Source organism: Pelodiscus sinensis, chromosome 1, assembly GCF_052426305.1.
Source record: "Pelodiscus sinensis isolate ZL-2025 chromosome 1, ASM5242630v1, whole genome shotgun sequence".
NCBI lineage: Eukaryota > Metazoa > Chordata > Testudines > Trionychidae > Pelodiscus > Pelodiscus sinensis.
Window position 1 is genome coordinate 143,506,920 of NC_143052.1, and position 19,670 is coordinate 143,526,589.

At 47.7% G+C, this 19,670-nt stretch overlaps 1 protein-coding gene across 5 annotated transcripts in view; it reads left to right on the top strand.

Annotated features, from left to right (window-relative positions):
* ACRBP (acrosin binding protein) overlaps positions 1–19,670 on the top strand; it is a 43,594-nt gene that overhangs the window by 22,764 nt on the left and 1,160 nt on the right. For all 5 annotated transcript variants that reach the window (XM_075904011.2, XM_089771935.1, XM_089771938.1 and 2 more), the window contains 4 exons: positions 17,789–17,921; positions 18,206–18,385; positions 18,472–18,639; positions 18,718–18,804. In XM_075904011.2, the coding sequence (XP_075760126.2) occupies positions 17,789–17,921; positions 18,206–18,385; positions 18,472–18,639; positions 18,718–18,804 (568 nt within the window). The remainder of the gene's footprint in view (positions 1–17,788; positions 17,922–18,205; positions 18,386–18,471; positions 18,640–18,717; positions 18,805–19,670) is intronic.

Genomic DNA, 19,670 nt, shown 5'->3' on the forward strand with positions numbered 1-19,670 from the left:
ATGCCAATTGTGTAGGTCACTCTGGACCCTATCCCTGCCCTCCAATGTATCTACTTCTCCCCCAGCTTAGTGTCATCTGCAGACTTGCTGAGGGTGCAATCCATCCCCTCATCCACGTAATTAATAAAGATTATGAACAAAACCGACCCTAGAATCAACCCTTGGGACACCCTGCTTGAAATCAACCACTGACCAGACATCAAGCCATTGATCACTACCCGGTGGGCCCGACAGTTTAGCCAGCTTTCTATCCATCTTATAGTCCATTTATCCCATCCATACTCTCTTAACTTGCTGGCAAGAATATTGTGAAAGCGACGAGGAGTCCTGTGGCACCTTATAGACTAACCGAAGTATCAGAGCATAAGCTTTCGTGGGCAAAGACCCAGTTCGTCAGATGCATGTGACGAAGTGGGTTTTTGCCCATGAAAGCTTATGCTCCGACACTTCGGTTAGTCTATAAGGTGCCACAGGACTCCTCGCCGCTTTTGCAGATTCAGACTAACACGGCTACCCCTCTGATACTTGACACCATGCAAGAATATTGTGGGAGACCATATCAAAAGCTTTGCTAAAGTCAAGGTATATCACATCCACTGACTTTACCATATCCACAGAGCCTGTTATCTCATCATAGAAGGCAATGCACAATGACCTCCCCACAAACATGCCTCCCCCAGTGATGCATAGGCATGGTAGAGTCCCCACAAACATTTTCCCACACTGTCAGGCACATTGAGCTCCATACAATCCCCTCCACAGTGACACATACACTCCATTGTGCAAGTGCCTGGTGAGCTCCCCACACACAGTCTGTCATGCACATGCACAGTGAACTCCCCACACAACTGCTCCCCCGACACACACTTCCTCACTTACACAGATCAATTGTTCAGTTCAGTTCAGTTCAGTGAGACCTGCCTGGCAGAACAAGCTATACAATTGTGGTCAACATGTAAAAAAGAGACAGTCTGGCAGGTAAGTAGAGTCCGGCGCAGATACAAAAATATGCATCTGCAATCGAGTCACGATTGCAAACATTATCTGCAGATTTGCAGGGCTCTATACCAGGGCCTGGCTAAGGCTCTGAGGTACCTTCCCTTGGCACTGGAGCCTGGTTGGGAAGAGCCACACTGGCAGCTGTGGGGAGCCCATGTGGAACTGTGGACTGTCCATCTACCCTTGGCCTGGATGGGAGCCTGGGGGACAGGGACACAGCTAGGAGCAGCTCTCAGCCCCCTCCCCCCCCCCCACCTTCTATGCACTGCAGGCGAGTCTATGGGTTAAGTTTAAAGGAGCAAACAACAGCATTGATGTTGTGGTTGGTGTTTGCTACAGGCCACCGAATCAGGTGGATGAGGTAGATGAGGCTTTCTTCGGACAACTGAGAGAAGCTTCCAGATCGCAGGCCCTGGTTCTCGTGGGGGACTTTAATCACCCTGACATCTGCTGGAAAACCTATACGGCAGTACACAGGCAATCCAGGAAGTTTTTGGAGAATGTTGGGGATAACTTCTTGACACAAGTGCTGAAGGATCGGACCAGGGGCCGTGCGCAGCTTGACCTTCTGCTCACAAACAGGGAGGAACTAATAGGGGAAGTGGAGGTGGGTGACAACCTGGGAAGCAGTAATCATGAGATGGTTGATTTCAGGATCCTGACCAAAGGAAGAAAAGAGAGTAGTAAAATACACACCTTGGACTTCAAAAAAGCAGATTTTGACTCCCTCCGAGATCTGATGGGCAGAATCCCCTGGGATGTTAACATGAAGGGGAAAGGAGTCCAGGAGAGCTGGCAGTATTTTAAAGACGCCTTATTGAAGGCACAGAAAGAAGCCATCCCGACGCGTAGCAAGAGAGGCAAACATGATAGGAGACCGGTCTGGCTTACAGGGGAAATCCTTGGTGAACTTAAGCACAAAAAGGAAGCTTACAAAGAGTGGAAACTTGGACAAATGACCAGGGAGGAGTTTAAAGGTATAGCTCGAGAATGCCGGGAGGTTATCAGGAAGGCGAAAACGCAAATGGAATTGCGACTGGCTAAGGATGTGAAGGATAACAAGAAAGGTTTCTACAGGCATGTTAACAAGAAGAAGGTGATCAGAGAGGGTGTGCGGCCCCTAATGGATGAAGGAGGTAACCTAGTGACAGATGATGTGGGGAAAGCTGAAGTACTCAATGCTTTCTTTGCCTCTGTATTCACGGACAAGGTCGGCTCCTGGACTTCTGCGCCAAGTGACGCAAGATGGGATGAGGATGGACAGCCCGTGGTGGGTAAAGAACAGGTTAGGAACTATTTAGAAAAGCTAAACGTACATAAATCCATGGGTCCGGACTTAGTGCATCCGAGGGTACTGAGGGAGTTGGCAAATGTCATTGTGGAGCCTTTGGCTATTATCTTTGAAAAGTTGTGGAGATCGGGAGAAATCCCGGATGACTGGAAAAAGGCAAATGTAGTGCCCATCTTCAAAAAAGGGAAGAAGGATGATCCAGGGAACTATAGGCCGGTCAGTCTTACCTCGGTTCCTGGAAAAATCATGGAAGGGATCCTTAAGGAATCCATACTGAGGCACTTGGATGAGAGGAAAGTGATTAGGAATAGTCAGCATGGATTCACAAAGGGCAAGTCGTGCCTGACCAATCTGATTAGCTTCTATGATGAGGTAACTGGCTCGGTGGACATGGGGAAGTCAGTGGATGTGATATACCTTGACTTTAGCAAGGCTTTTGATACAGTCTCCCACAATATTCTTGCCAGCAAGTTAAGGGATTGTGGATTGGATAAATGGACAGTAAGATGGATAGAAAGATGGCTAGAAGGCCGGGCCCAGCGGGTAGTGATCAATGGCTCGATGTCAGGATGGCGGTCAGTTTCTAGCGGAGTGCCCCAAGGTTCGGTTCTAGGACCAGTTTTGTTCAATATCTTTATTAATGATCTGGATGAAGGGATGGATTGCACCCTCAGCAAGTTTGCGGATGACACTAAGCCGGGGGGAGAGGTAGATACGCTTAAGGGCAGAGATAGGGTACAGAATGACTTAGACAAATTGGAGGATTGGGCCACAAGAAATCTGATGAGGTTCAACAAGGACAAGTGTAGAGTCCTGCACTTGGGATGGAAGAATCCCAAGCATAGTTACAAGCTGGGGACCAACCGGTTAAGTAGTAGTTCTGCAGAAAAGGACCTGGGGGTTACAGTGGATGAGAAGTTAGATATGAGTCAACAGTGTGCCCTTGTAGCCAAGAAGGCTAATGGCATATTAGGTTGCATTAAGAGGAGCATTGCCAGCAGATCCAGAGATATCATCATTCCCCTTTATTTGGCTTTGGTGAGGCCGCATCTGGAGTATTGTGTCCAGTTCTGGGCCCCCCACTACAAAAAGGATGTGGACGCATTGGAGAGGGTCCAGCAGAGGGCAACCAAAATGATTAGGGGGCTGGAGCATATGACTTATGAGGAGAGGCTGAGGGACTTGGGTCTGTTTAGTCTGCAGAAACGAAGAGTGAGGGGGGATTTGATAGCAGCCTTCAACTTCCTGAAGGGAGGTTCCAAAGAGGATGGAGAGAGGCTGTTCTCAGTAGTGACAGATGGTAGAACAAGGAGCAATGGTCTCAAGTTGTGGTGGGAGAGGTCCAGGTTGGATATTAGGAAAAACTATTTCACTAGGAAGGTGGTGAAGCACTGGAATGGGTTACCTAGGGAAGTAATTGGTCCTGCCTAGAGCAGGGGGCTGGACTTGATGACCTTCTGAGGTCTCTTCCAGTTCTATGATTCTGTGAGTGGGGAACTTTCCACAGCTCACCTGCTGGCTGGGTCCATGCTAGCCTGCCTGGGGGGTGATGTACGACCAGAGGAGCTGCCCAGGGTCTGCTCAGGCTCCCTGCTCAGGCAGGTGGAGGGTCCATGCAGCAGTTCCTCACAGCTGCCCACCCAGTTCTTACCATCAGAGCCCTGCCCAAATACAAAATGTGTAGCCATATCTGCACTAGCTGCATAAATGATCCCTAGATATAAAGCAGGTACCTGCAGATGTGCAGGGCTCTACAGATAAGGTACATGCAGGATGGTGTTCCATGCTGAGTCAGGGGCTTGCTTCTGTGGGCCTTTATTTCCTGATCTAGTGGCAAGTTGCTACATCCTGTGCTGCCATCTTCACCATTCCTCTCTTTTCTCCCTGCTGGGTCAAGCACAGTTTTTCCTTGTCGCTTTTGGCTGAGAAGTGTGTTCTGGTGCCTGATGATTTGTGGAAACACCTTTCTTGCATTTCCTCTTTTTGGGGACTCCTCAGTGGCTCCTCTCACATAGGGTGCACTGTCACTTCCTCCCTGGGCTTAGATTCTGCCTTGCACCTCCCCATTTCCATAGCTGCCTTACCATCACTTACTCTGTGTTTGGTGGGAGTCTGCATTTGTTTGGCCCAGTTCACAGTATTGAGGCTCAAATGATATTTCTATACAGGAATCTGTAGCAGTCTCACTTTTTCCTCCTATTTATTATCTTTTTCCTAGTGACTCATATGCTGGTATTTTAAGTGTGGGTCTAGTACTTGTCATTTTTGACTAGCTCTGTTAGCCCCTCTGCTCAGGAAGCTGAGGTTGCTGAGTGAGGAGGATGCTGACACACACAAGTGGATCATGTTTTCACTTGGATTTAATTTTGGATCCTCTAGTAAGTTTTTGCTGCTTTGACTGAGGTGGCAGCAGAAGGTCAGTGATTATCTCTATGTCCATCAATGGGAAGGGCAGATCAGTTCAGCCCTGCAGCTCTGGTTGCTGGAGTTGCTGGCACATGGAGGGTTTGTTTGATGAGCTGCACAGTTTTATTCAAGTCGCTGTAATCAGTGATTCAAGTTGGGCCCCTGATTTCATTCCCAAATAGTAGAATGGATTGGATCAGATTGGTGGTTTTAATGGTGTGTTGTATCTACCTAGTAGTTTCTTCACAAAAAGCCTTTCTAGCCTTTTGGAACTTCCGTGGTGCATTTATTACAAGAGTAAGTTATGTGTAACTTGGAGTGTGTTCAATGGGCATCTCTCCTCTCTTTATATATATAATTTTTTTTTCCTGTGGGACAACAGAGTGATGTCATCATGTCACTCTGCATCCGCAGGCTCCACCCCGGCTAACTAATCTTGTTCCTGCTGCGGCAGGGAAAGTTTGAAGGAGTTTGGGGAGGCGGAGGCAGGAAGTTTCAGCAGGGAGGGGAGCCGTGGGCTCCTGCATCAGCCTGCGGGGGTGGGGGTGGTTGTCCCAAGAGAGAGTCAGGGCGTCCGGGAGTCACATTGTGCAGCGTGGGACTGGCACTGCTACTGTGTGTGGAGTCACAGCACTGGAATGCCAGGAATGCGGAGCGGCTGCTGGGCCTGCGGGGCCCAGAGACCTCAGGGCCTTGACATGAGCAAAGTAAAATCAAATTTAAAAAAAAAAAGCCCAAGAGGAGGGACGAAGGCTGCCCCAGGGAGGAAGAGGAGGGGCAGGCTCCTGTCAATTCCGCCTGCTGCTTCCTGCTGCCAAGGCCGAGGTGGCAGGACCTAGCATTTCCCCTCGGAGCCAGTCCCACCACACCCCTTTGGCTGCGCAACCTTCTCACGAGTCTGTGTAGACAGGCCTGGGGCGTGGGGGTGAGGAGTGAGGGGCAGCTCGGGGGCTGAAGAGGCAGGGCAGAGCTCATATGGCAGGCGCCAGCTTCCTGCGGGGGAAGGGGAGAAAACCCCAAGGCTCCCTGCACGCTGCCTCTTCCCTCCCCTTCCCCCAGCTGGGGAAACAGCAGCACAGGGACACCCAGGGAGGCCTTTCTGCTGCTTGTCAGGGCTCTGAGTGAGGGGGGTGGGGTTCCAGCTGGGGGAAGGGGCAGGATGGAGTGCCAACATGGCCTCAGCCCACTAACTCAGTACCCTGCCAAGACCCTGCACCCCTACCCTCTTCACTTGCTGCCCTGCTGAGATCCCACACACCCAGACCCCTCACTCACCACTCTGCCGAAACCCTGCACCTCCGGCCCCCTCACACACACTCTCTGGCACCTCAGCTCCCTCACTCACCACCCTGCTGAGACCTCGCACCACCAGTCCCCTCACATACTTCCTCCACCAAGTCCCTGCATCACCAAGTCCCCTCATACATCCCTTCCACCATGACCCCATATCCCCAGCCTGCTCCTGCACCCTTCCCTCCCAGGCAGACACCTACTCCCAGAGAGAGGGAGGTTGGCGAGCATAGTGAGCAGGGGGCACAGCCCCCTAGTATTTTTGTAATAAAATATGACTATTTTAGATGTTTTAGGACTGTATCGAAAATATCATGAATTGTTTTTTCCAAGCTGATCTGTGGGACACTGTATTGCAGTAGATTTATGAGAGGTGCACATTTTTTAATCAATCGTCTTATATGACCAGAGTTACAAGAGTGCTCCATGGCTTTATCTATGTAAATAGGGAAGGTGCTAGTATAGATGGTGCTCAAGAAGATACAGCATTTGTTCCTGGAGCAACAAGACTTCTTTCCCTGCAGTGAAAATGGCTTTTTGTGTGCAATTCATTAAAGCAGCTTTTCACATGGCGTCAGAAGTAAAATATTTTCATTACTTTAATTCTCTGTTGGGGACTGATCTGAGGCACTGAGGTCCAGATCCTCCATTGAAATCAGTGCAAGTGAAATGTCTAAATACTTGTGACTTTTAAATGCTTGGGGTTGGCAATAGTGTATATGGGAGGTATATTTTAAAGATTCCTAGGCCGAAGGGGACTGTTGTGCTCATCTAGTCTAGCCTCCTGTCTAAAGCTGTCTGGAGAACTGCCCCTAAATCATTCCTAGAGCCCATATTTTAGAAAAGTATCCAAATTGGATTTAAAAATTGCCTGTGAGTAAGGATACGATTTTCTCACAGAGGTTGTGAAAATAGTGGACTTCATGACTTCCAGAGACCTCTGTAACTTTAGCCTGCAGGGTCTCCTCTCACCCCCACCACCTGCAATGGCTGGGAACTGTGGAGTGCTCTGAGCCACGACGGGTGGAAAAGGCCCCTGCAGCTTCGGTCACCATAGGCAGCAGGACTCCCAGAAATCTGAACTGACACAGGCAGGGGGACCACTGCAGCTCCAAGGACGTACCCCGGAGCTCCCTGTCACTAGGGAACTTACAGCTTCAAGCATGGGCCCCTCCATGGTGGTGTGGGTAAATTGTTACACTGATTTGTTACGTTCTCTGTTAAAAATATACACTTTATTTCCAGTCTGAATTTGTTTAGCTTCAATGTATTACCTTCCTTTAACTATTGGATCATATTATATCTGTCTCTGCTAGGTATAGAGCATACAAAGACCCCATTATTAATTATTTGTTTCCCCCATTTATGTACTTAAAGATTGTGATAAAATAACCCTTTATTCTTTAATATAAACACATAGAGTTTGTTGAGTCTATAAGGCAGGGTTTTTCATTCGTTAATTATTCTTGTGGCTCTTCTCTGAACTCACTCAAATTTGTCAACATCCTTCTTGAATGATGAGCACCATTCCTGGACACAGCATTCCAGCATCAGTTGCATCAGTGCCAGAAACTGGGGTAAAGTAACTTCTCTGACCCTGCACACAACTCACTTGTTCATGCATCCCAGGACTGCAATAGCTCTTTTGGCCAAAGCGTTACACTGCAGCTCACATTCAGCTGATTTACCACCATCACCAATCTTTTTCAGCCACTGCTTCTCATAGGTCGGGCCTACGTTCTTTCTTGCTGGGTGCATACATTTTCATTTGGCCACATGAAAGTATACATTGTTTGCTTGCACTCAGCTTACTAAGTGATCCAGACGACTCTGTACCAGTGGCCTTGTCTTTCCAGTATGTATCACTCCCACAATGGTTGTGTCCGCTGCAAACTTTGTCAAATTTTTCAAGATCAGCACAAGACAAATTCTTTGTGGGCACAGTGCCTTCGGGGTCGCAGTTCAGAACACAACAGAACAGCTGTTGTGAGTCGCTGACTGGCCGTCACTAAACGGGGAGCAGCACTGACTTAACACTGAGCTGCTGAGCGTGACTGAAGTGCCAGAGCCGCCCCCAGGCAGCAAGCACAGGCAGCGCTCTTTGGAAGCTCCGCCATGACACATCTGAACGGCATTTGCAAGCCCAGCCGTGCTCTGCCTTGACATAGATAACATAGCTCAGTTTCTGACTTGGCCCTGGGGCCCTGCTTTACAAGCACAGCATTTGAGTCTTTCGTTTATAGGAGATAACCTGCCAATATATTTGTATATAGAGAAAAAAATTCCCTTCCATCTAATTGGGCACTGCTTATAGCCTTGTACCCCGGGCAACTGCCTAGTTTGCCTATGTGGTGGGGCCAGCCCTAGGCATCAGGAAGGAAGAGACTTGAATGAGTTGGCAGCAGACTGAGGTTGGCATCCAGACTAATAGAGAGACCCAGGCACTGCAGCAAGTAGGCTGGCTTTCCCAGTCTAGAGAGAGCAGTAAGCTGGAGCTCTCTGAGCAGTGCTTATGCATCCTAGGGTTCTCTGCTGTTAGGCCATTCTCCTAAATGCTGGGTTCCATTTGGCACTTAAATGCTACTTTAATCACCTGTTGTCACAGCTGCCTGGGGAAAAGGGACTGAGAGGTGCCAAATGCAGCTGGACCTGTTGTATGGACACAAATGGTAAACGGGGCTGCAGCCAAGAGACCCAGCCCCAGAGGGGTTCAATGGCTGGTTTCCGCAAAGAGAGGGGAAGGAAGCCAGGCCCAACCATCAGAAGGATGAATTCAGGAGTGACCAAAAGTAATCCAAAGTACAGCTCTGTCTTCACTGTCAGTCACTCCACTGAAGCCATGAAGTAGGAAGGAAAAATGATTTGCAAAACTAAAACTTCAGGCATAAGATTGGCAGCCCTCCAGGACTGGCCTGGAGTAGGGATGTTAAAGATCGGTTAACTGAATAGTCAATTAACCTCATGAATTCTTATTGGTTAGTCAACTATTCTATAGTCCCGTGGCAGCCCCTGTCCGGGGTACGGGAGAGGTCTGAGCTTGCAGACCCAGCATGAGCCAGAACTGAGCTGCCTGCCTGGCTTCTAATACACTTAAAATGCAGAGCTGTTGCGGAGGTAGGTCCAGGACCCAGTGCAAGACAGGACTGAGCTGGGCTGCTGGCCAGCCTGCTAAAAAATGTACTGGCAAGTGGAGGGGGCAGAATGCATGCAGTCCATAGCATTAACTTACAAGCTTTTGCTTATTGGTTAATCGATTAATTGTCTATTTTATTACCTCCCTAGCTTGGAGTCTCCAGGGATTAAAAATTAAACTTGAAATGAAGATCATGTCATGTGATGAACTCTACGGGAATACATCCAATCAAAACTGGTAACCTCATATCAGGCATGACATTCCCAAAGATTACTTACTGTAAAACTGCACACAATAAATCACTCACACTACTGGAAAACAAACACCTCCAAGCTAAATTCCTTTAATGGCACATCACTTTATTCCCTGGGATGATCCGTATTTGAAATACAGTAGAGCCCTCCCCGCCACAATTATCTGGCTCGCTGTAGTGACCAAACCGATCAGCTCAGGCTGATCCAGAAGCAGGTGATCTCTCCAGTGGCCACTAGATGGCACTGCAGTCTCACTTTCCCATCCTTCCGATTTCTGTATTCCAATTTGTGATGATCAGATCCAGCTCGGATGCCAAATAGTTCCAATAGGAGGGTTCTGCTGTAATTGAAATGCCACAGGCCCTGCGGCAGAACCAGTGGGCTTTTGCCAGTGACAAAGGAAGCAATGGATTAAAGAGTCCCTGCCATTTAGGTGTTTTTACAGGCCTTGGATGTCTTCCTGGAGAATGGCACTTGGAAATCAAATCTGGGTGAAACTGCAACAGTGAACATGGCACAGGGCAGCAATTCCACTGAAGATACTTTAAGAAGAGCCTGACAGACTCATGGAGCAGGAGTCTGAAAGAGAGTTATGTGACTGACAGACGTGGTACCTCTATACATAATGAGCAAACTCTGCACTTGACAGTTTACTCCTCAAGAAAATTCCACAATGCTCCTGTTATCTTTTACCAGCAATTCAAGGGATCCCACAAAAAACAAAGATCTTTTCTGTGCCAAAGATGACTTCTGGCTGGCAACACCTGGTGAAGAAAGCGCCCATTTGATGGCTTTCTGATCCCTTCTGGGCAGATCCAGATGGCTGTGAAGGCCAGAAGTGTACCAGAGATGTCAGCATGAAGTGCTAGAGGGATTTGAGGGGGTTGATGTAATTGCAGATGACGCCTTAGTGTGTGGTTGTAAAGACTCCCTCGAAGAAATTAATGCTGATCATGCTCGTGTACTGCTTTATAGTACATGTCAGTGAATCTCAAACTAAGTGAGAAAAGGATGATATCATGCCTGTCAGCAGACACCTTCTAACAGCACAGCTCTGAGAAGACCCAAGCCATTCTGGGCAGTCCTTCTCCACAAATGTGCAAGGCATACAGCAATTTGTGGGATTTGTTAATTCATAAACACATAATGGCTATGTCTACACTGGGAGCTTCTTGCACAAGAACAGCTGTTCTTGCGCAAGAACAGCTGTTCTTGCACAAAAACTAGTCTGCTGTCTACACTGCACACGTGTTCTTGCACAAGTAAAGTTACAGTATAGCGTTGTAAAACAGGGCTTCTGGGGGAGAGCCCTGATCACTGCATTATTGGCTAGAATGGTCCCACTCTCTTCTTTCTCATGAGAAAGAGTTGACCAGACGTAGCATAGGTGCCTAATTCAGGGGAAGGACTCACAGCTCTGAATTGTGAGGGTGCTAGAAGGCTCCTTCTGGCTTATAGCTAGGTGCCATTCACCGTGACATTTCCTGCAGGCCAGCTTAGGCAGCTCCCGGCTCAGTAGGCTGGCTTCTGTGAGCAGGGGCGGCCCGTCCATATAGGCAAACTAGGCGGTCGCCTACGGTGCCAAGTTAAATGGGGCGCCAAATGGTGGTGCAATATCATTGAGGGGTTTGGAGGTGGGGGCACCAATTGCATGGTTTGCCTAGGGCGCCAGTTGCTGGCAGCTAGTCTAGGGACGCCCCTGTCTGTGAGTTCCATCCATTGGTGCTCAGTTCTCAGGGCTAGCTCAACATGGCTACAGCACCGTGGCATAACTCAGCATTGTGTATTCTACTTGGAGTTACTTATTGGAAGTCCCTGGTTTGGAGATTTTTCCAGAGCAACATTAGTATTAGTTTTTAAAAGAGCTGAGTAGAAATTCCATCTGTTTGACTTCCCTTTCTTGGTTGGAATCTTTTGTTTGCATATTGTTCAACTTTTATCCTGCCTTGGATGGACGGGGGCATCACTTTAATATCATGTAGTCTCTCCAGTACCAATTTACTGTTCAGTCCTAGATGTCAGGTTGAATCAAAAGGCTTTTAAGCCTATGACCAGCCCACATCTTTCCCTCTGTTTCTTGTCTTTTATACTTGATAATCACATCTGTGGAGATTATGGGAGATCTCCAGACCACTGCGGTTCACCTGCATGATGTTCTGCTGTCTGACTACAGAGAGTTAAATCCAAGGGACCTGTTAAGAAGAACAAACAGGAAACAAAACAATGGACAGAGCAAAGCCGCTTCTGGGCCATTAATTGGGAAGATGCTATTTCCAGCCACTAGTCAAAATTACAGCTGATTTGACAAGGCTGAGGGCCTAAGATCAAAAGGGTACTGGACAGGTGAAAACTCTCTACAAAGGAAAAGAGAACTTTGGTCAGCAGGGGATTGTCTGAGTAGGATATCCAGAGTGAGATGCAGGCCCTGCGGGATAGCTCTTAGGCAGCGGGGCTTGACTGAGGTTGAGGGAAAGCATAAACCTTAGGTGAGCCCCAGGTGTGCATGCCTTTGGTTAGTTGAACTCTCTTTTCTGTTGCAATGTACCTTTGGGTGAATACATAATGCATTTGTTTTGAAGAACCTGGTTTGAGTCACTTCGATCTGCTGCAGGGCACAGGCCCCAGGGAGATGTGTCTTTCAAGTACCAAAATCACCCGGGCCTGTCAAGATATCACAGGTGGCTACAGCCACTGCCAGGGTGTGTCTAGACTACATGCCTCCTTCGACGGAGGCATGTAGATTAGCCAGATCGGAAGAGGGAAATGAAGCCGCGATTAAAATAATCGCGGCTTCATTTAAATTTAAATGGCTGCCCCGATCTGCCGATCAGCTGTTTGTCGGCAGATCGGGGGAGTCTGGACGCGATGCCCCGACAAAGAAGCCTTTCTTCATCGACACAGGTAAGCCTCGTGAAACCAGGCTTACCTGTGTCGATGAAGAAAGGCTTCTTTGTCGGGGCATCGCGTCCAGACTCCCCCGATCTGCCGACAAACAGCTGATCGGCAGATCGGGGCAGCCATTTAAATTTAAATGAAGCCGCGATTATTTTAATCGCGGCTTCATTTCCCTCTTCCGATCTGGTTAATCTACATGCCTCCGTCGAAGGAGGCATGTAGTCTAGACACACCCCCAGACATCTAGTCTAAAAGAGGTAAAATGGCAGTTCCACACAGGCAGGGATGAAAACTCTCACCTGAGAGGTGGACCCAAGAGGGACTGAAAAGGGGTCCCCTGTAACCATGGTAGCACCTGTAGGCTAAAAATATGGGCTGTAGCTCATTTCTCAAGGATATACTATTTGACGTGCCTAGACTATGTTGTAACTGGTCTGGTAATGCATTATTCCAGGGGCAGGTGATGAGACGGTGGTGGTTGCCAGAGTTAGTCCTGGTATGCTGCTGTATTGATCTGAGCCTCCACAGATACAGGTGCTTACAACTTCTGTTGGCTGTGTATCACTGTTCCTGGCCAATGGGAGCTGTAGGACGTGGTGCAGACTGGGACACTGCTTCCCGCAGCTCCCATTGACCAGGAATGGCAATCCACGGCCAATGGAAGGTGCAAGTGCCCATACCTGCAGAGTTGTAGGTGAATATAGCAGCGACCCTTGGCAAACCAGATCTGGCCTGCAGGCCAGTATTTGCCCACTCCTAGATTATTCTGTTGCTGAAGATACTACTACATGATAATTGGCCACCCGTTACTGCTCAAACAGAGCTTTTATAGTTGTTTAGAATGTAGGATCTCTTGGCTTTTGTAGTCAGGTAATTTGTCCACCGACCATATCCCAGAGAGGTGTGCAGACTGGATGGTTAGTTTAAGTTGCGTTTCTGGATGGGTTCCGTGTTGTGTTTCAGCATCTATTGTTGAGACCACATGATTTCCTTGGTTTGAGTTTCCAAACATTTCATTTTCTTGTTATGAGCAGATTGTTTTAATGTGTCTTTAGGTGTTTGATACCTTTGTATAGGTCCTAGAAGTGTTCTGTTCAGATTCTACCATCTTGGATAGGCCCTCCCCGTTCCCCATTGGTTATCTTAAATTCTTTCCAGATTTGCTAGAAGCACTGGGTGTACATCATAACTTCAACCCATGATAATTTTTCCTTCAGGTGCTACAGTTTTTTGCTAGAGCACTAATTTGTTACACATCTGTGAGCTGTGCCTACATCAGTGACATGTACGTCTCTGTTTTAAGCTGAACAGTTCCTCACTTTATTCCTGAGTGTATGGCAGAGTCTAAGTAATGATTTTCTCTCTGTTTTGTGTGATTAAGATTGTGTGGTTGTATGTTTAGGGATTGCTGTGCTGCCCTGGTAAAGACTCCGTCATAGTCTTCTGTGGCAGTGTTAATGTCATTTGCTGTTTGGACAAAGTGTGTGTTTGTTGGATACACATTAATTAGGTTTTTGAAGTTTTCAGGGCACACTCATATTTTTCTTTCTATTTTTGTCTCCAGATGGCTTTCCTGAAAATCTGCAGAGGGTCTGCAGCATATTATTGTCTCCTGTTATTCAGTAGGATTTATTTAGATATAGGGCAGTCCACTATGGTCTGATAACACTCACACACATGCATACATACTATGAGCCTCTCACACCCCCACCTTTCTGTAGCTGTATTGTGAGTTCTCCAAACACAACTTTGTGGACATGTCTAGGAGCTTCTCACACCTATACCCTTGTATATGCATGATTGAGGTCTTCTTATGCTCACGTAAATATCCCCATGCACATGCGCAGTATGTTCCTCACACACCCTCTCAGACACATGTCTAGTGAGCTCCTTTCAAACATACACGGTCACAGTTATGTGCATACTAAAAATGCGTGAAACTTCCTTGTTCAGTGCACACTGATACTGGCCATACCTTCCCACACTTTCATGTATGTGTACATGCATAGAATCCTAGGGCTGGAAGAGACCTCAGGAGTCATCGAGTCCAGCCCCTTCCTAAAAGCAGGACCAATCCCAACTAAATCATCCCAGCCAGGGCTTTGTCAAGCAGGGACTTAAAAATCTCTAGGGATGGAGATTCCACCACTTCCCTAGGGAACACATTGCAGTGCTTCACCACCTTTTTAGGGAATTAGCTTTTCCCAATATCCAACCCCCACTGTAACTTGAGACCATTGCTCCTTGTTCTGCCATTTGTCACTACTGAGAACAGCCTCTCTCCATCCTCTTTGGAACCTCCCTTCAGGTAGTTGAAGGCTGCTATCAAATCCCCCCTCACTCTTGTCTTCTGCAGACTAAACAAGCCCAAATCCCTCAGCCTCTACTCATAGGTCATGTGCTCCAGCCCCCTAATCATTTTGGTTGCCCTCCACTGGACTCTCTCCAATGCGTCCACATCCTTTCTATAGTGGGGGGCCCAGAACTGGATGCAGTACTCCAGATGTGGCCTCACCACTGCTGGGAAGTAGAATGACCTGGCTGGGAGATGGTGGCCAAGCGGAGCAGGCTTCATCTCTGCTGGATGCAGTGATTGCAAGAGGCCCTGATCCCTGCTTCTGGCCCCAGGCCTCCTAGGTAATCCTTCAGGGTGCACTTGGTCCAATGGGTTAATCTCAGTATGGGAGACTGTCCTGTTTAGGCACACATAGAACCTACAGAGAGACACAATTTTTTTTGTAATTTTTTAGCATCATTTTAACAGTTTGTTTCCTTATCTGGATATATCCTGCAGTCAGCAGCTCCACCTAAAAGATACTCTTATCTTATCTGGGAGATTCTGGCAGAGAGAGTCAGAGATTTTTAATTCCAGAAGGGATCATTATGATCATCTATTCCAACTTGCTGCAGAGCACAGGCCACAGAAGCTCACAGAGTCAAGTCCATAATGTCAGCTTAAGCTAGCACATTTATTTTAGAAAAACACCTAAAACTTTATTTAAAGATCTCCTGTGATAGCAAATCTAACATGTCCCTTGGCAAGTTGTTCCAATGATGAATTACTCGCAGTGTTAAAAATCTGCCCCTTATTTGTTATCTGAATTTGTCTATTGTCAACTTGCAATCACTAGATCTCGCTATGTCTTGGTAGACTAGCAGAAATCTCCCCACACAGAAGTGTCCAGGCTCTCATCTAGTCACAATTTAACCTGATCTTTGACAGATTAAACTAATTGAGCTGCTTTAGTCAGTCACTATAAGGCAGGTCCTCCAGACCTCCAGTCATCTGGTAGTCGTCACTCCGAACAAAGGATTCATTATTATATTATTATTATGTATTTATTTATTATTGAGCACTTCTCTCATTTGTGTGCCATCTGCAATCTTGGCCAGAAATGACTTAATGTTTTCTTCCAGTTCATTGCTAAAGATATTGAAAAGCATTGGGCTGAGATTATATCCCAGTGGGACCCCACTAGAATCACCCCCATACCATAATGAGTTCCCATGTATAATTACTCTTTTAGAGCTATTAGCCATTTTAATGTATTTAATAATATGGGATGCATTGTTTTATTATAGTGCTAATTTTTTAATCAGAATGTCATACTGAGCTAAATCAAATACCTTGCTGAAGTCTAAATATAGTATGTTAACATAGCCACCTTTTAACCAAACTCATAAAAAGGATATAACTTGTTTGTCAAGATTTTCCATAAAACCATGTTGACTCGTATTAACGATGCTGCCACCTCTTAATGCTTTATTGATTGCATCTCACATCAGTATTTCCGTGATTTTGCCCAGACTGGAGGTCAAGCTCCATCCGAATGTGGAATGAATTTTGTTCTGTGCATCAATATGGAGGTGATGCTGTGTCATGGGATGGGCAGAGCAGTTTGGTGTGTGGGAGAGGGCTCAGGGCTGGGTCAGAAGATTGGGGTGCAGAGGAATGAGGGCTGCAACTGGGGGTGAGGGCTCTGGGGTGGTGCTGTGGATCAAGAACTTGGGGTGCAGGTTGCCCCAGGGCTGTGGCAAAGAAAAAGGACTCCTCCCAGCTCGCTCTTGCCACAGCAGTCCAGGGCTCGGGAAGAGGTGCTTCTCCCCACTGCAGGAGAACAGGGGTGGGAGAGTGGCACCTCTCCATGGTGCAGCCCTTCAGGTCCTCTACCTCTCTCCTCTCCAGGCCCCTGTGGCTACGTGCCTGCCTGGCCTTTGATAGCCTGCTGCATGGCCGCACAGCTTGGAGGGAATTTAAGTAATCTCATTTACCCTTTATTAAATTGACCCTTCACATTTTTCCTATCCCCTTGACGCTTCCCTGTTATTCCACAATCAACCTGTGGAACTCCTTGCCTGAGGATGTTATGAAGACCAAGACTTTAACAGGGTTCAAAAAAGAACTAGATAAATTCATGGAGGTTAGGTCCATCAATGGCTATTAGCCATGAAGGATAGGATTGGTGTCCCTAGCCTCTGTCTGGAAATGGATGACAGGAGAGGGGTCACATGATGATTCCCTGTTGTGTTCCCTCCCCCTGGGGCATCTGGCATTGGCCACTGTCAGCAGACAGGATGCTATGTTCTAAGATTTGTGGAATGCCATTATCAGTGTCTGAAAGAACACCTCAGCTAATTCTTTTAAAACTCTAGGGTGAAATTTATCCCATCCTGCATTCGAGTGATGTACTTTAGCTGTTGCTTACTTCCTACGTATTGTTAGAATAGAAGGTATTTTGTTATTGCTGCAAGCTATGAATGTCTTCCAGCTTATTTCCAAATATAGAACAGACATATTTATTGAATATTTCTGCTTTTTCTGCATCATTATCAACCTTTTAAACCAATCCTTTCTGGTAATAGGTCTATACCATTGGATTTCTTTTGTTCGTGATATACGTTCCTCACTGTCTTTAATCCTACTGACCACAGATTTTTTGCTCATATCTTTAGCTTCCCTTATTCATTCATATTTTATTTCATAATTGCTCATTTATTGCTCATATTCCCTCCTTTTCTATTTGCTATTTATTGATTCAGGCTGGGGAGAAGAGACTTTTAAAGTGATAGCCTCAGAATCTAAATGGAATTGCACCACAGCTAACAATAAGCAGTTCTCCAAGATCTAGTTCCTGGGTTTTCAAATAAACAAAATTAGCAAGAACAACTGGAGTAATGCCACCTGATAAAGCTCTGTAATGCTATTCTTTGTACAAATTTCCCTTCACATATTGATAAGTGCACACAAAGCAAGCCCCCATATACATTATACATGCACATACAAACCCTGCACATGTGCCTGCCACTCGGACAATCACACAGGTGCAATTTGGCTGAAGGGTCTAATGCTCTATATGTATGTTTTACAATTTCTTGCTCTTACACTTGTGAAGAGAGACCTTCTGGGATCTGGACTATGACCCAGTGTGGCACTCTCCACTCCTCCGGTAAAGAACCAGCAGGAAACGACAGATCCCCAAAACTGACTTGTTCCTTTGGCTGTTTCTTTCTCTGCATTAGCCTCCTTGCGCTGGAGAGGGATGAGGCCCTAGTGATTCTCTGCTATGCAATGCTGGAGGGCATCTGCCTATCTTCAGCCATTACCCAGGCTTGGAAGCGAATGGAGGCAAGAGCCCTTGGATTTGGCGATTCAGTAAGGATCAACTGTTTGGCCTCCATGACAACCTTCCCTACTCTTCCTGCCGGTAGCATCTGGAAACTCCCCCAAAAGTCCATGCTCTGGCTCTGCTCTCCAGTCCCTTCTGCTGGAAGAGGCTGAGTCCCGAGTGGCTAGATTATAAATTGGGTGGGATGTACAGTGTCTGGTCCCAGAGCATAGGAGGCCTTTGAGTCCAGCTCTGGGTCTTCCTGTGCTCTCCCCAGCTGCCCTGTTCAGCCACCAGAGGCCCTTCGCCTTGCCATTGTCGCCTTCTCTAGGTGTGTGACAGTACCGGGAGGCGCCACGTGGATCTGTGTCCTGACTGCGCCTTCTGCTCACTGAAGCGGGAGCAGTGCCAAGGGGTGTCGAATCTGAGACGTGTTCACTGTGATGCTGGCACTTTCGCCACCTACATCAACCCTGAGATCTCTGCCCAGTATCAGGCTGTGGGCAATAAGGTACCCAAGGCACTGCGGCAAGGTCTTGGAGTAAACCCAGCTGGAGGGGAAGCTCGCCCATCTCTGACCATCCCCTCCATTTGCAGGTCGGGTCCCTGGAGGCGGTGGGATATTATGGGATGGAAGCGTATGGAGGGCTGCGTGCAGATTACTGGTGTGGCCGCCTGGCCATGCACGGCTGTGATGACCCCCGCGTGACCCTTTGGCTGCAGGTGGAATATGCTTTCTTCCAAGAAGGAGACTTTCCAAGCAAAGTAGGTGCTGAACCTCTGTTGTCCCTTCATCCCTCCTCACCTGTGTTTTCTCTCTAACATTTCCCCCTCTCTCTGCAGATCTGTGACTCAGACAGAGTTCAGCACCCTAATTACTGTGCTTTCAAGAGCCACCAGTGCCTGCAGCGCAGCCTCAACAGCCAGCAGGTGAGGACCAGCCCCACTCGCCAGGAGTCTGCCCAGCTCCACCTTCCTCCTTGGCTCCATCCGGCTCCTTCCCTGCCCCGGGACTTTCCCCTCCTTGAGTGGAATGGGGAGGAGGAAGTGGCGGGACTCTTCTGAGCTCCACCCCAAAATCAAGCTCCACGCCCTTGGGTTTCCAAAAGGAAATGCCACTTACTGTAGACCATGTGGGTATGCAGAACATGACCCAGCATCCTCTGCTGGGCTCACAGGTTCGACGACTCCTCAGTGGGATTTGGTTATACATAGAGCCAGGCACACACCATGTGCCCCGGCCCCCAGCTCATGTGAGAACATTAAAATGTCAGCATCCAGCAGGAAATTTTCCCAGCCTTTTGAAGACAAACCTGAGTGTGATGGTTGCAATGGAACCTGTGGGGAGGCTGCAGGACAGGAAGGAGTACCAACCACTACAGACAAGGTTGGCTCCAGACTCCCCACCAGAGTCAACCTGACCCCCCAGGCTTCTCCCCTTCTCTAAGACCTTTGGCTTCTCAGACTGGGCACCAAAAAGCTGTGCCACATCCAGGCACTGGGCGCCAGGGGCACAGACTGAAAGGTCACTCACTGTAGATTAAGCAGATTTCCATAGATTGATCCCTCCTCCTTATCCACAGCTCTAATTAGATGTAAAGCAGATAGCAGTGTCAGTCCCAGGAGAGTAGAGACACAAGGGGATAGAAATTACTTCCCCCACCTTGTCTCTCAGATCACAGGGCTGACATTTTAAATCAGCATAACTGGACAGGTAAGCTAGCCCCACTGAAGTAAATGTGGCCGGTACGGCCGGGTCTCTCGGAGCCCTTATTCCAGGCTGCCTGAAGACTTAC